Source organism: Cuculus canorus, chromosome 9 (assembly GCF_017976375.1).
Source record: "Cuculus canorus isolate bCucCan1 chromosome 9, bCucCan1.pri, whole genome shotgun sequence".
NCBI classification, from domain to species: domain Eukaryota; kingdom Metazoa; phylum Chordata; class Aves; order Cuculiformes; family Cuculidae; genus Cuculus; species Cuculus canorus.
This window is the reverse complement of record NC_071409.1, coordinates 203,888-220,011: the sequence shown is the minus strand read 5'-3', so window position 1 is coordinate 220,011 and position 16,124 is coordinate 203,888. Positions and strand designations below refer to the sequence as shown.

General features: G+C 43.1%; 1 protein-coding gene across 10 annotated transcripts in view; it reads right to left on the bottom strand.

Moving 5' to 3' along the window:
* Nucleotides 1–15,782, bottom strand: part of LOC104068773 (glypican-5) — a 501,941-nt gene extending 486,159 nt beyond the window's left edge. For 9 of the 10 annotated variants that reach the window (XR_008451209.1, XR_008451208.1, XR_008451207.1 and 6 more), the window contains exon 1: nucleotides 15,548–15,782. Coding sequence is in view for 7 of the 10 variants with exons in the window: in XM_054074212.1 (XP_053930187.1) it covers nucleotides 15,548–15,710 (163 nt within the window). In the remaining 3 variants the exon portion in view is untranslated. Of the gene's footprint in view, nucleotides 1–1,261; nucleotides 1,342–15,547 lie in introns of all 10 variants that reach the window. The other variant, XM_054074214.1, reaches the window with a different exon arrangement.
* Between the last annotated feature and the right edge of the window lie 342 nt (nucleotides 15,783–16,124).

Here is a 16,124-nt window from a genome sequence, read left to right as displayed (position 1 = left end):
TTCTAGGAGTCTAATAAACCTTCCTGCTCCATACCCTCCAAGGACAATCGTAAACTAACAACAGCATTTCTGCTCTCCAGTCAGGAAAGTATTTCACTACCACAGAACTCTGCCTTACAGCACCTGAAGAAAAGTGCCATAGAAACCACAGATAGTGGTAAGCCTAAACTGAAAGCACAGCTATGTAGCACTCTGTGGATCACAGCGTTTACAGCAAAACTGAAGTTGTTTTTAAGTGGAAGATGTAGATATCTAGCCTTGCACATTTATAAAGAAAACTTCTGAATACAAATCAATGAGGCTGTCTATCTAGTTCTACAGAGAGATGAAAAAAAACCTACTTTGAGAAGTGTGAATTGCCTCACTTATCTCAACTTTGAAGCCTAAGGATAACTCAGATGTTAAAACCAACTGTTTTACCAAGGACAAATGACCTTTTTTTTTCCATAGGAACCAGTTTCTAATCTGCTTTTCCCACCATGATTCAGATACATATAAGATGGTATAGCACAGAAAATCTCCAAGTTATTGATACATTTATATCCAATTTTATTTCTTATTCTTTTTCATTTTATGTGTCAACATAATCTCTAACAAGATTAGAGTGGAAGAAGAAACAAAAGCAAATAACAATAAAAAGGAATCAAGAGCCTATTAGATCTCAGGGCCATGGACTTAGAAGGGGAAACTCCAAGAACAGTTCCCCTCCAAGATTTGTATACTTCCATTTTTGCCATCTCACTGGAAAGCCATACATGAAGCCAAGACTTGTTCTCTTTCCTTTAAACATATGTATCAGCCTTCCTTGAAATACTAATTTTACAGCCCAAATCCAAAATGCTTCTGACCAGTTTGGCCATTTGTCATTCTGAAGTCATGCACGAAAGTCAACAGTTATACACAGGCTTAACCTACAGCTTCTACCAGTTTTCACTGGTGTCTGAACTAGTTTCTTTAGGATCCCATTTCCCTCTCTTTTTAAGGGGAAAACTCTTAAAATCTGGATGAAACATCAAAAAACTAGAAGAAAAGCAAAATGAGCTCTTGATACTATTTATACAAAAGGAATAGCAATCATTCACAGATCTGAATCAAACCTAAGCAACGGATTACAAACACGTAACAGCAACGTTACTGTTGTGGACTTGAAATTTTTGTTGTTCTTTTCTTTCTTGTGCAAGCTTTGTATTCAGTCAGCTTGATCTTGTGATTAACGGAATCTGGTGTACGGTATAGTGTCCATGGGTGCCACGGTGCAGACCTTGTATGAATATAGCAAGCATTTCCAGGAACACGCTGGACCGGCACAGGTTGAGTTTAAACAGTCCTTGATGGTCTCTGCTGTAGAACAAGATAAAACCATATAAGCAGAAAAGACTAATAGGTCAGAAGGAGGATAAGGTGGGAAACACTCATTACTTCACTGGAGACCACCAAAAAAATTACACACAGAGACAGATAATAACAATGTGGCACTGGGAAAGTTCAACGTAAATAACTTCCCAAAAATAATTACAATATGTAATAGCTTTACAAGAATTGTTAATGAATATGTATCAGTTACCTGAATAAGAAACTGAAATCATGATCATATCGGTGCATGTGATTTGGCAGAGGCATCCCCTGTGTGCCTGGATCCATAATAAAGCCACGCTTCCTCTTTATCACCAAGTGCTGAGAGGTCCGATTCCAGCAATAGCTACAGGTTGCATCTAGAAGGGCTCTGCATCTTGTTCCCTGTCTTCTATTCCTTATGCAGTTAATTTCACTGCTGTCAAGAGCAGTGACGTTGATGTAAATCTAGAGTTTCTTGTCACAAACTAGACCCACAGGCATTGGAAAGCAACCCACAGCAGGCAAGGGAGGAAAGAGCCCAACATACATGACAGTAACTAGAGACGAACACTCTTTTAGCATTAGCGTGCAGAAGAAAAAAACTGCAAGTGCTGTCTCAGCAGTTTGGCTCCACACCTCCATGCTAATCCATTCTTCTGCACATCCACACCCCGCTACAGGTACGGCTGAGCATAGCTGAATGCTTGTTCCAAATTATGCCAAGTTGAAAGGTGCCGGACAGCTGCACTGTGCCTACAGGTAATTAAAACAGCCTGCCACAGCCACGATTCACCCAAAAGTATCAGTTGACAGCCCCACAGGTCACATACACGAGGCCAGTAGCCCATTTCAGATTATCTAGGCTGAGCCTAAATTTATACCCAGCTCACTTGTTCCAGGCTAGACTGCAAGCAATATTTTGCACTCAAGGCAGGAAAGAGGCAAGGTAACCAATACCAGAAGGCCTGGTCCAGCAACCCTTGATGGCAATGGAAACACACAGCGGTATCAACAGTCACATTCAAAATAACCAATACAGTTAGAGAAACTGTGCTGTGCTTCACGCTTCTCTGGGGATTTAGTAGTTTGAGATTAACACAGCTCCGAACTCAGCAGTCTTTGGGTCAAACCCTTAAGTGAATCCTGTTCCAAGAGCACAGCCACGAAACTCCAGGCAACCTCCCATTATCGCACAAAAAAAAAAAAAGTAAAAATTAACAGAAAAATGAACCTACAAATAATTATAATTTAGAAACACTTTAATTATATCCACATGACATGCACTTTATTTCAGACAAGTACTTGTGATTTTCAGCTGTATACATTCAATTGAAATCAACACAAGGGCAAACAGTTGAAAATTCAAAACGCATCAGGGACTTGGTGACAGTACTAAGCAGTCCGAAAAGCAGCAAGGGCCATTATCAAGCTAATCTAGCCCCCATGAAATTAAGGCTCACAACAGTGTTTCTACTTAGATACATGGCTCTTCTGAAGTCAGGAGTGAGAATGGCCTTCTGCTTGTCCTCATTTGTTTCTGCTTTGCTTGGTTGTGGCTCACTTAGACCACAGAAAATGTTCTGGTTGTACCAGGAGCAGATTCTACCTGGTGTTTCCCCCAGGTCAGCAGCAATGAAGAATGAAGAACTACATTAAAGAAGGTCCACAATGAAATCCCACCTGAAGTAGCCACCTGAAGTAGCCACTCCCCCATTTAGGAGTACCAGCCATACACCCATTTTTGCCAACAAATAACATGAAAAGTTTTCATCACAGCTGGGGTTTACTTCTATCAGAAGAGACAGAGAGCACAGCAGGTGCGTGGCCAGTAAAAGGAGAGTGCTCCCATTAGCTGTAGAGGACAATCGGGTACAGCCAAACCACAGCTACTTTCCGGGGAAGACAAATGTTTATATTTCCTGACGTACCTAAGGAAAACTGGGCTAGGAAGAATAAATTTGATTACTGCTTGAAACTGAAAACGTAATACTTTAGTCAAATATAACACAACTCTGGGCTGCTCTGAATGGAAAGAGAGCTATTTTTCCCAGATTTCGAAACTAAGATAGGAGACTAAAGTCAGAACTTCTCTGTACAGAAGTTTGAAAGCCTTTCTCCAAATGCAGTGCTTGCAATCTCTGTTTTTTAAAAGCCTTGCTGTTTTGGGAAGTGAGTGGCTTTTCTACACATGCTTTGTTCTCTTGCCTTCAGACTGATTACACCTCTCCTTTTAGTTGCCCATGTAAAAACAGAAGATAACTAAAAGGCAAATCTTGCCATCTTGCACTTCTGAAAACCTGATCCATCTTGTGCGTTACAAGCAGGGAATATTTCAACAGCCAAACAAGATCCTGGGTGCTGTTCCCCAAATATTACTTAGCAAGCCACTGTCACTTCTAAAAACATGACTCAAGGCTTCCAGTTCCCACCTTTTGGCTTCCTTATGCAAGGACAGTGGAGCCGGAACACATTCCCCAACAGACTCTGAAGACAAGTCACAGGAAGTACAGCCACAGAGCATTCTGCAGACAGACACCCATGCTTTGGAGCAGCAAGACACAAGCTCTGATCTGGAAGCAGAACAGGACGATCCAAATTCAGGCACAGCATCATGCCAGGTATGGCTACATTACCTGCAGCACAGCAATGAATTGCAGCTATTTGGAGCATGTTCGAGTCAGACCAAATCCACCCAGAGATATAAGCACAAACAACCCCAAGCCTTGGTTTTTCTCAGCCAAAAAGCACAAATAATTTCCTAAATCAGTAACAGTAAAACACTGCTTAAGAACAAACACCCCAAAACAGTGACATATTGAAGAACCCAGGGTTAAGGGCCAGAGCTACCCTACCCGGAAAACTGAAAATCTCCAGACTTGATCTGGACCATCCCGTTTCTATTTGCAAGAAACCTAAAATTTTGGCCACATTCCTCTATGCTCAGTAGCCCGATATCCACCTTCTGGCCTACACACCTGCAATATAGTGAACTACTTCTAAAGTCTAGGGTGAATATATATTTTTTTGAAGTCAGAAAGAAATGCTCCACTGCAGTTGAGACTTCCTACTTCATAAAAGCCTCATGCCTTCAGATATCTCCATGATGCTGTGCTACATCACTGCAGTTTTCCACCAGCAACCTCACAACTCAACTGCTGTTGAGAGTTCAATCTCTGCATGCTCCCTTCTACCATTATATGGCAAATCAAAAGAATTAGTTATTTTGTTTTAATGAGTATGCAATTTGATATCCCCATATTACACATCTGCTACACAATTCCTTCTTCACAATATTCTAAAATTTACAAAGAAGGAAGAAACATTATTTGGGCTCAAACACCAAATCAAGTCACGATGCTTAAGGAGTCACCACAGCTTTTATTAACTTAATTCATTTCACGTTAAAGTAGTGCACTTTATGTCAAATTTATTTCAGACACTGAGTACCCACAGCTTGATACAAAGCCCATTGGACTGCACGTGTCCCAAACTTAGGCTGGACTGACCTACACAAAAAAAAAAAAACCTCTAATAATCTATCTATCACTTGTGGAAATGCAGAGAGTGCTGTTTCAAAGCCAAACAAGCCAGAGCAGTTTTCATGTACATGAATGCTGCGGCAACAAGGAAGGTATTAAGAAAAGGTTAAAAAGCACAAGGTCTGTATTTTAGCAAGGGAGAGTTCGGTTTTGCATTCAGAAAAAAAAAAACAAACAAAAAAACAAACAAAAAAGAAAACCCAAAGCAGTCAGGTAATTAAGCACTGGAATAAACAGCCTAAGGAGGCTGTGATCTTCTATCACCGATTTAAATGCAACTTACACTGGCTTCAAGTAGCAGGAAGGGATTAGATCATCACTTCAGGTCTGTTTCAGCACTACTTTCTATTATTCTATTTTTTTAGCAGCTCTCAGCAGCGTATTTTTCTAATTACATCCCGTTTTCACCAGATTACACTTTCTTTATTCACATTTCCTAACACAAACACCCAAGGGCAAGCTGTTCTGGACACTAGGTCCTTTGGCACTATGTTGCTGTACCTTTGTGAGGATTTGGCCCTTAAGATCTCTCAAGAGTAGAGCTTTAATTTCACAGCACGGATCTTGCTCATTTTACTCCATATTTACCGAGAACAAAAGGAAGACTATGCAAATGCCCTGCTACTTAGACCTGAACAAAATGGAAGCAAACACGTAGATGTGAATGGGAGACATAATGGTATGAAAAAAGCAGCCCTTTTCAAAAGCAAAATGACTTTGTCAGGGTCCTTTTGCACTATGTGCATGGATGATTTGTGACAAAACAAAAAAGTGCTAGCCTAGCATGTCACCCATGGCAGAGATTAGAGCACTTCAAAAACCTCAGCAGTTCAAGCACTTTTTGGAACTTGAAAGGGTTTCTTAGGCAATGCTTAGCTTCTTTATGGCTTTTACATAACTTTGATGTGCACCTAAGAGTGAGGAATCTTAATCTGAAGGTTTTCCATGGAAAATACCCATATTGTATATAAATCACAAAATCTCATCACCCTGATTAACACGAGTCAAAAGTTTGCAAAACTTTGTGCCTAAAGTTAAAGATTCTGAGTTATTATTTCAATATTCAAGTAAGAATCCTGAATTTCTGAGCACTTAGTTACTTTCAAAGAGCTTCTCTAATAATAGCACCGAAGTAATAGTTCTAATCATTGAGAAAGAACGGTGTGCAAGGTGGCAGTCAATTATACAAGCATCACTTTTATCCCCATTCTCATTCTCAATTTAAAGCATAGATTTAAAAGTTCCTTAAAGTTAAGGGATCTGTTGAGACATAATCAATTTCTCATGTGTTACAACATCTCTTCTGAGTGCAAACATGGATGTGTAAACATAAGCTTCATTCTCCCCCCTCTCTATTCACTTAACACACACCCCCCAGCATTAATGGGAATTATGCATGCGTAACGAGCAAAGAATAGTCTTCTTATGAATAGGGCCTTTGTTGGAACAATGAATACATTTAACCATTAACATCTAGGGATGTGCCGAACTATCTAATTTAACTAGCTGCCAAACAAAGCTACCGTGACCTATCTGATATTGTCAGGTCCGAAACATGGTACTCTGAAATGTGTTTCTCATTTGTTTTTAAAGGACTTGATGGTGGTCTGCTTAGCAGAGCAGAGGCTCTTTCTCAGAACAAGCTCCTCAGAGAAGGATGGCCTTCCCGAACCGCTGCCGCTGCCACACCCACCATGTGATAGAAGAACTCTGGAGACGGAAAGACCATGACCCCAGGAAATTAAAGTAGAGTCATTAGAAGACAAAAAAAAAAAATCCATATATACATAGTTCGAATGCATACACACGTTGACCATCAGTATTAATGGAAACCCAATAACAACACAGAAAGGCAGAATACAGCACAGGATCATATAAAGCAGGCTAAAACTGCATAGCAAAAGAAAAGGGGGGAAGCGCCAATTAAAGACAACCTCTAGGAGAATAATTTTCTGTGTTCTACAGTCCTGAAGCTCCTATGCAATTGCCAGGCTACACTTGCTCTTTATTCCTTTGTTTTAGCTACCAAAATGCAAGATAGATCCTGAAGATATTATATGTATTAATAATGCTTCTTGAGACTTTTGAGTCAACAACGTAGCAAATAAATTTAATGTGAAATTTAAAATTCGTCTGTTGTCTTAAGTTCTTTCTGTATTCTTTGAACCAGTGCCTTGAAATATCACAATTTAAAACTTTACACATCAATCATGCAGGTATGAATACACTAAGAAGGTAATTAATACCCATCCTTTAAAACCGATGTACTGAAAAGACTAAAACAGATGGATTTATTCTCATGAAATTATATTCACAGTGCTTATCTATAATAAGAGGCAAGGCTCTGGTCACTCAATCATAAATCATCTGCTAAATACTGCTAAGGTGCTTGGTGCTATACAAAAGAACTTAGAGCCACAGGGAGGTCCAGGACAGTAAAGCACTCTGTAAGATTCATCTTATGAAACCCAGGAAAGGGTTCTCGGGCACTGGCAGAGGCTGCTCATGGAGGTGGCTGAGTCACCACCACTGGAAGGATTTAAGAGGTGGGTGGATGAAGCACTTAGGGATATGGTTTAGTATGGTTGGACAGGTATGGTTGAACTAGATAATCTCACAGGTCTTTTCCAACATAGTGATTCTATGATCTGTAAGACTGCTCAGGCAATCCCTTGGCATGACCATGCAGAACCTTGTACAGAAGAGACCATCTTCAAACCCAAGTGAGCCTTTGGGCACCACCCTACTACTGAAGTGCAGAAACCTCTTACCTCAAGAGTAAACCAACCAGAGGCAGGCAAATGGTCTGCTGATAAAAAAGATATGGAGCAGCGGAATTGGTTACACTGCATTTCAAAGCTATGCAGAGATTCATTTGCCATCAGTTGCCACCGGAATACAGAACTATTTGGAACTGGCAAAGTCTTCTCAGCCACCTGAATTTCATTTGACACCTTAGAATGGGGATACAAATACTTGTGGTCTTTACAGGGTAGCAGGAAGGACCACTGTGGCTAAAACAGTTTAGACACAAAGGACTAATTTCAAGTATCAGTATTGCTGCAGAAAATATTTAGCTCTTGAAACAGCCAAAATGCAGCCATTAAAAAAAGAAAAGCATCCTGGACAGTTGTTCTGTTTCTAACAGACAGAGTAGTTTGGCACACAGTCCTACTGTCCCTATTCCACACACCAGTTAGTTCCCTGTCCAGGCTGCAACCAATCCAATCATCCACAGTCTCCTAGCACACTTGAATCTACAGACGACCACCCTGAGTCACAAAGGACACAAAACAAGAGAAAATCCTCACCCACCTAAGTCTGTACTACAAGATCCTGCAGACCCAGCTCTTAGCTTGGGCTCAGGTTACCTTTGTCGATTCAAACAGAACAAGACATTGTGAAGAAATAGCTTGCATTTCCCCCCCTCAAACAATATACTGCCTTTAAAAAAATAAATCTTGAGTGCTTGGTGGAGACAAAGTTGCTTCGCAACTTTTTTTGTAGTTAAGAAAATATAAATGATTAAATATTAGCTAGGTACCTCATTTCATTCACTGATGCTGCTCGGAAGTTAGCTTACTGTGAAAGAAAAGTATCTGCAAATATCTCTTTATAGATATCAGGATGATTCTATCATATTAAAAAGTGACACCTAATCAAATTGACAGAGATTGAGAGATTAAGTATAAATTGTGTCACGGTCTTGGCTGCTGTTTGGAAACTTATTCTGAACCATCAAAATTCATATTTTCCCCTAGAAGCAGATGCTGTGCTCTAAAATGGCAAGCAATGAATATGTATTTGAAGTATTATTAAACAAATGCCTCTTTATCATGTCATTTAATGCTTTCATGGGATAAAGGCTCAATTACAAAGACTGCACAATACTTGGAACTATAGCTCAAGTCCTATCCCATCTAAAAGCAAACCCATTTTTTAAAAGATACCCATTTTATGTCCCAGGGTGCATTTAACACAACTCCTGACTTTTTATGGATCCTCAGGCTCATGCCAGTTTTCATGATTAATATTTATAAAAGTTTTTACTTATTTTGATATATTTATTTTATCGATACATACAGCAATTATTATCATGCCAACTTCGTTTCCACTTACTACATCAATGTCTTTTCCTTAATCTTGTCCTTTGGTTAAGGACTGACTGCTCAGCTCTGCGATGCTGGGCTGGAGGGATACTTTTCTATTACTTTCTGATTACAATCTGATGGCAAAATTCCAGTGGCACTAAAAGTGCTACAGAGGCACCTGTAAGGAGCCACCAGTATTCTAAGGATAGGTCATTTCTTACTGAGCTTATTCTCCATCCCAAGATCCATTTCAACACCAGAATCACCAGATCTTGAGCTGACCATCACTATACAGCTTTTTCAGCAGAGATTTTTGAGAGAATGAATAGACTATATGAACATTTGAGAGAATCAATAGACCAAGTAGTAATACTTGGCTCCTTCCCTTGACTCAGTTTGATAACAAGATTGTGTGGTGGCAGACAGTGGGTTCTCTGCTGACTTTTAGATTCCTTCCCAAGGTATTTACAGGCGAGGCTGATGTGAATGACTAAGCCAGTCTTCTACTCACTTGGACCAAAGTTCATGCAAGTCACTGAGGCCACTGCTTTCCCCAAGGTTCACAGATATGACAACTACAGATTTCCATCTGGCAGTGAAACATCAGTGATTCCATCTTTATAAGGCACTATGTAAGTTTAAACAGATTTTTTTTTGTGTGTGTATGTATAGTTTACTCCCAGGAGGGCATTACAGAGTAGGCAGCTGGTCCTGCATCAAGCAGAAATTTAGGACATAGGAAAAGAGGGAGAGAAAGACATTACCACAGACATGACTCTTGCTTGCATCCACAGTCATCACTAGCTTTAAGTTAACACTTCTGGTGACAGTCTGAACCTAAATAACGCTATAAAATCCTGAGGACACGAATGAAGGAGGCATCATTCAGAGAAGCTGCAGGTTGCAAAAGCATAGCTCTTCTGCTAAGAACAGCTATTACAGCAAGTGTAGACTACAGCCCATGACTGCTCAGGGACTCTGGAAATTCTGCGCCCTCCTTGGGACTGCCTCTGGATGAGGGCTGAATTTCAGACAGCTTTCAGTTTCAGAAACCAAGCTAATTTCTAGCCTTTTGCCTCACATAAAGAAAGTAAGTGGAAGTCAGCCTGAAGAAATGAAGGTATAAGACAGATATTTTGCCTGGCTGCAACTCTTTAGCAATACTCCTCAAAATAACATACTATAGTGCAGCCCACAGAACAGGGAACGGAGGCACAATTGGCCTTATTTTAAGCAACTCAAAGAGCGACAAAGTGAGAAAAGAATCCATCTCACATCGGACCGGTCTACTCCCCCCAACAGGTTAACAGTCTGTGCGTCCATAAATAAGGAAAGCCTTCCAGTGTAACAAATATCAAGTAATGTCAAGGTGATTTAACAAACTTCTTACAATTACAAGGATTTTCTAAAAGACAAAGAAACCTCATGGAAACAAGGTTATTTTCTGTGCCTCTTATTAAAATCTTAACCACCCCACACTGTTTCTAAGCATTAATATGACTGTCCTCATCCAGCAACATCTTATCCTAGTTGTACCCTTCATCCATGCTACTGAAGACAGTCCCACGCAACCATACAAGCAGATGAACAGTAAACCCACATAGAAACTGCAGTTCATACCAGAGGATTTTGGTCACTCATTCTGATGGGGCAAAAACTTTCCAGAGCCAATATAGCAAGTACATTTCACATCTGACACATACCAGATCTATGAGTGACTTTGACAGAACACTGCTGTGCGCAAAGTGTGTTTCAGCACTGTACCTTTACCAGGGGAATTACAGTGTTCTCACTAAGATGACAGAAATAAAGAGCTGAGTGGTAAGCGACAAACAGGAAAATAAAGCGTCGCATGGCCCATTTCCTAATAAAACAGCTAGTGTAATAGACACTCTTGGATAAATCCAAAAGGGATTTAGCTCATGGTCCTTTCTCAAGATGATGGGAAATTTGCCCCAGGCTGAGATCCAGTCTAGTGCATGCATTACATGCAGCAAGGAGCTTCTGGTAGGAATTGAGGACTTCCCTGTCACTATTCAGAAAGTAAAATAGGTCTAATGGGTAAATAGCTAAAGCATGTCCAGCTCTGCTATGGGATATTCAGTATATACACATGGTAGTGAGTGCTTCTGCTGATTTAAGGTGCAGGATGGCAGTAGAGAATAAAGAAGCTTTTAGTAGGACAAAATCTGCCCATCAGAAGTGAGTCCCTGAGCACAGTCTAAGCAGCTTCTGTGCTCTTCGTAAAGCAGTAGGGCAGCAAGATAAGAAATTCATCATTTTGGGAGTCCTCAACAAGATGATTACTTAGAAGGTAAAGAGTTCCTAGAACTCTCACAAAATACAAGTATTTTCCCTGCTTACCAGCCCAATTCTTCTATCTCTACACTTACATGTTTACAGACTTTTTTTTTACATGATCATACACTAGACAACAAGTGAAAGAGACAGAACTGAGCCTATATAAAGGGACAGGATGTTCTCTTGGTTACATGATTACCAAAGGAATCAACAGGGCTAGTTTTATTCCGCTTGTGCCACAATTCACTGCCTGAATGCGGCCAAGTTACAGACTGCAGTTAATTCTGGTTTTCTCTTGTGAATTTGGAAAGCAGTGACAGCCAGCCACAATTGTGCTCCATGCCACAGATAAAGCCTGTGAATAAGTAGAACTTTAAACACAGTCCATGCCAGCGTGCAGCTATGCTGTAATATAACCCAGGGCTCACAGAGTATCACTAACAGCAGTCCCATGCCTGGGAGGAATACCATATGTAGCAGTACACATCAGATCTAAGATACCTAGACTCCTTGGAACCAATGCCTTAGTCCCCTGGCAGGATTAACACAGCCCTTCACTCCTGGAGGCAGCATACAATTCTCTTTCATCAAAACGTTAACCAAGGAGCTCCTACAAAAACATCTCTGCTCAGCCTCTGATAATCAAAGTACAAGACTGGGACTGTATTACCCCATTTTCCATCAGGGGAACACAAAAAACCCCTTTCCCACAGCCAAGGCAGCAGTACCTTTACCTGACTAATCTGCTTGCCGTTTGCAGCAAATTACTTTTGAAACACTGCTTGTTCCAGAAAAACAAAATACCAATTAGCAGCACAGACTCCACTAGTGGAAGAGAAAGTCTTACAAATGGGCAAAGGGGATTTGCTCCTCAAAAACATCTGTTGTTTGAGCCTCTTATCCATGCCACAGCAAAACCTTCTTTCTTAGTCCTGCCCTTGTTAATGGACTAGATTTGTGAAAATAACTGTTATCTTTTGGAGAAACTATGGAAGAAAACTTTAGGAGGCAGTTATGAGGCACCTCCAAGAATTCTCTTGCAAAGGTGACGTTTCAGAAAAGTTGCTGCCAGATTCACATCGCATCTTACCAAAAAAAGCATATTTTCCCCAGGAGTCTTCCTCCTCTCTCTGCCAATTCATTTTATCATTTTATAAAAGAGGCTGACAGGTCCTGGCCAAAGCCGTTCTCCATCCCAGTGTACGTCATGCTGACATCCCTCTCTCAACTCACCTACCCACTTTGGGATCACAGTGACCTGTCTGCAGATCACACATAACAAAGGGAATCAGCAACCAGTACCTATGAAGCTTGTACCTGGGACCCATCATCGTCTCCCGGATCCATCAGTTTGCAACTTCAACGCTGCAGCCACTACTAATACCACAGAAGACTGCAGGCTCCAAACTCTCCCGGGTATTTTGTTTTATTCCGAGCACCATCCACAACAGGAGTCAGAAAATATATCCTGTGTTCTGTTTGGGGCCACTAACTACAAGAGAGACACTGAGGTCCTGGAGCACATCCAGAGAAGCAACAGAACTGCTGAAAGGGCTGGAGAACAAGTCTTACAAAGAGCAGTTGAGAGAACTGGTGTTGTTTAGCCTGGAGGAGGCTGAGGAGACCTTATCACTTCCTGCAACTACCCAACTACCTGAAAGGAGGTTGTGGAAAAGTGAGTGTTGATCTCTTCATCCAAGTGATAGGTGACAGGACGAGAGGGAATGGCCTTAAGCGGTGCCAGGGGAGGTTCAGATTGGACATTAGGAAAAATTTCTTCACCAAAAGGGTTAACAAGCACTGGAACACGTTGACCAAGGAGCTGGTTGAGCTACCATCCCTGGAGGTGTTTAAAACACAGGTAGATGAAGTGTTCAGGGGTATGATTTGGTAGTGGACAGGTACATTTGGGCTTTATGATCTCAAAGGTCTTTTCCACCCTAGGGATTCTATGATTCTACACCTGACGGTCTGCCTGCTAATCCTCTTGGCACTGGTTTGGGCCTCTCTCCTCAACTGAACCGCTGATTTTCCTGAAGACTGTAAGAATTTAATAACCATTAAGACTTTAACCTCTGTCCCGTTTATTGTATTAACATATAAATACTGACTGGCTTGAGATTAGCCAAGGGCTTTCAACACTTTTGTCATTGAAAATATGTAGTAAACAGACAACAGGACTGGAAGAGTTCCATTTTCAAGATAAAACAAGGCAAAGGCAACATGCAGACTACTGAGGAGCACCCCAGTGCATGGCGCAGGTCTGGCCCACACAAGCAGAAGTTAGCAGGAAGCTCTCAACTGAATAGTCTTTATTCAGTGCTGGATTCAGCTAAGCACGCTGCTTTTCAGCGTCACCCTTGGCTACCCACCACTCTTACCCTCTTCCACTTTAACTGACAACTGCCTGAAGACTTCAGGGGAGGTGCTTCAACATTTGCGTGTTGTTAAAATGCATCATAAAATGAGCCTCAACATCCTACAAAGAGAAAGTGTGTGCACGTGAAGGGTTGTATTAAGATACATTCACTGATAATAGCTGCCAGATGAGAACACTGGAGAACACTTCAGTTCTTAATTAAAAGAGGGCACAAGACAGGAGACATTACTATCTGGCAAGATAACATAAAGACACACAAGCTTTGGTGCAGCTGCGTATACTTAACTTTAACAGGGAAGATCAATATGCACTACTTCTCCACAGCTCTCTTCTGTTCTAATCATCCTCTTCAGAAAGAGCCTTTGTAAGCTAAAATTTAAAAGCATATTACCCTCCGCCACCCTCTCTCATGCTATTTATTTTCTGAGAGCTTGTTATTCAATAGGGACATTCAATATGGCACAACAATATAATGAAACCTCCCTGAACCACCACAGCATCTACAGCTTCCTTCTGGAAGCACGCAATTTTCCTCAAGTTCCATCTACAGTGCTGGAATTCTTATAGCAAATATAAAACAATCAGTTCAATTAAAGTTCGAAGAACTTCTTTCAGAAAGAGCTCAGGAAAGAGCATTATAAGTGTGCACCAAAATCCATTAAAAGCCTTCTTTTATCTCTTTTTTTAATAGTTTCACATTTAGCTTTAGAAGAGAAGTCTGATCTGATGCCTCTATCAGCAAAAGAGAATGGTATCATAATTCAAGCTTCACAATGCCATTCCTGCAAATCTCTTCTTGCCACAAAACAATGAACGGTTCCATGTTCACGGACAATTTTACTGCTATGTGAAATCTCAACTACTTTACGCAGAGCAAAGGTAAAGATCACTGGCACGGTGCAATCATTTGCAGCTGTTAAGAGTTGCCGTAAGAGATCAGCCCAATGGCCTATCAAGTTTATTCCCCAAGACAGAAACCTATGCCAGAAAACAGATCCAAAACTCACTTAAGATGAGAAGCCTTTCCGTCAAACTCAGCAGGCTTTGAATTTTTTTTTTCTTTTTTTAAAGGATGGGGAAAAAAACTTTCAGCAACATCCCAAACTGACATTTATACCAGCACCCACCTGCAGGCGATTCTGCCGGCGTGAGGCAGCTACAGATCGGTTTATGAGATTAATAGCCTTTGCTTTGTTATTCCAGTTCTTGTAAAGATTTTCTTAAAACTTGTAATAGTCAGGGATGCAACTTCATTGTTTGGACAGATACACAGTCATTAATAAGAATTCCGTCTGATGCTATAAAAAGCACACTATTCCCTTACAACGCTCGTTACGGGGTAACCGTAGAATATGCCAAAAAAAAAAAAAAGTAAAAAAAGGCATTATTCTGTGCGTTACTTTCCCGTTACAGTGCAGCTACGCACTGCCCAGGAACTACAGGGAAACGCAGGACACGCTCAGGCACTTTCCCGAGGGCGAAGTGCCGCGGCCGCCCCGGCCCCGCTCGGCCCCCGCCCCCCCCCGCGCCCCCCGAGCGCCTCCGCCGAACCCGCAGCGCGGCCCGAGGGGCCCGACGGCTGCTCACAGAAGCCTTCCCTCACGACTTGGTTACTAATTTGCCTCCTACGAAACGGATCCTTCGCAGAAGGAACCCCCGCTTAAGGCTCTCCGCAGCCGGTGGACGCGGGAGGGGAGGCGGGTCCGGCGCTGCGGGCGCCCATCGAGAACCAACGCCCGCACAGCGCCCGCGCAGTGGCTCCCGTCTCTCTCCCTAACGAGTCTTCCCACACTGCTTTACGAAGCGGCGGGACGAGCCCGCCGGGTCCCCGGGGCGGCCGCGCAGCCCCCGACGGCGGCGCGGGGGGACGCGGTTCGCGGACGGGTCGGGTCAGTACTGACCGGCCGTGGGCACGTCGGGGACGAGCTTGAGGGGCCCGATCTGCCGCAGCTGGAACGCCGTCCGCACCTCGTGGCAGCTGGGGGCGCCGCCGGCCGCCCCGCACAGCGCCGCCGCCAACAGCCACAGCAGCGGCGGCAGCGCGCTGCTCCCCTGCGCGGCCATCGCGCACCCGCTGGCGCGGCCGCAGCGCTGCGGGGCGCGGGCCGTCTGCCCGGCGCCAGAGCCCGCGGCCGCCGCCCCTCCCGCCGCCCCGCCCAGCCGCGCCGCCCCCCGCGCCGCTGCCGCCGGGGGGACGGGACTGGCCGCGGGGACGGACCCCGGCCCGAGGCCGCTCGGAAGCTGAGGGAGAAGCGCGCGCGCGGAGCACCCGTGCCGGGACTTCAGGCGTCGAAGCGCCGTGGGTGGAAAGGACCTCTAAGCGCACCCAGTCCGCGTAACGGCGCGGTGCGCGCTCAGCCCAGCGCCGAAGCACCGCGGCCCCACGGTTTCTGAGCCCCTCCGGGGATGGAGACTCCCCCGGTGCGCTGCGCGGCCTCCGCGCGGGCCTCAGCGCTCCTTCAGTAAAGAAGTTTTTCC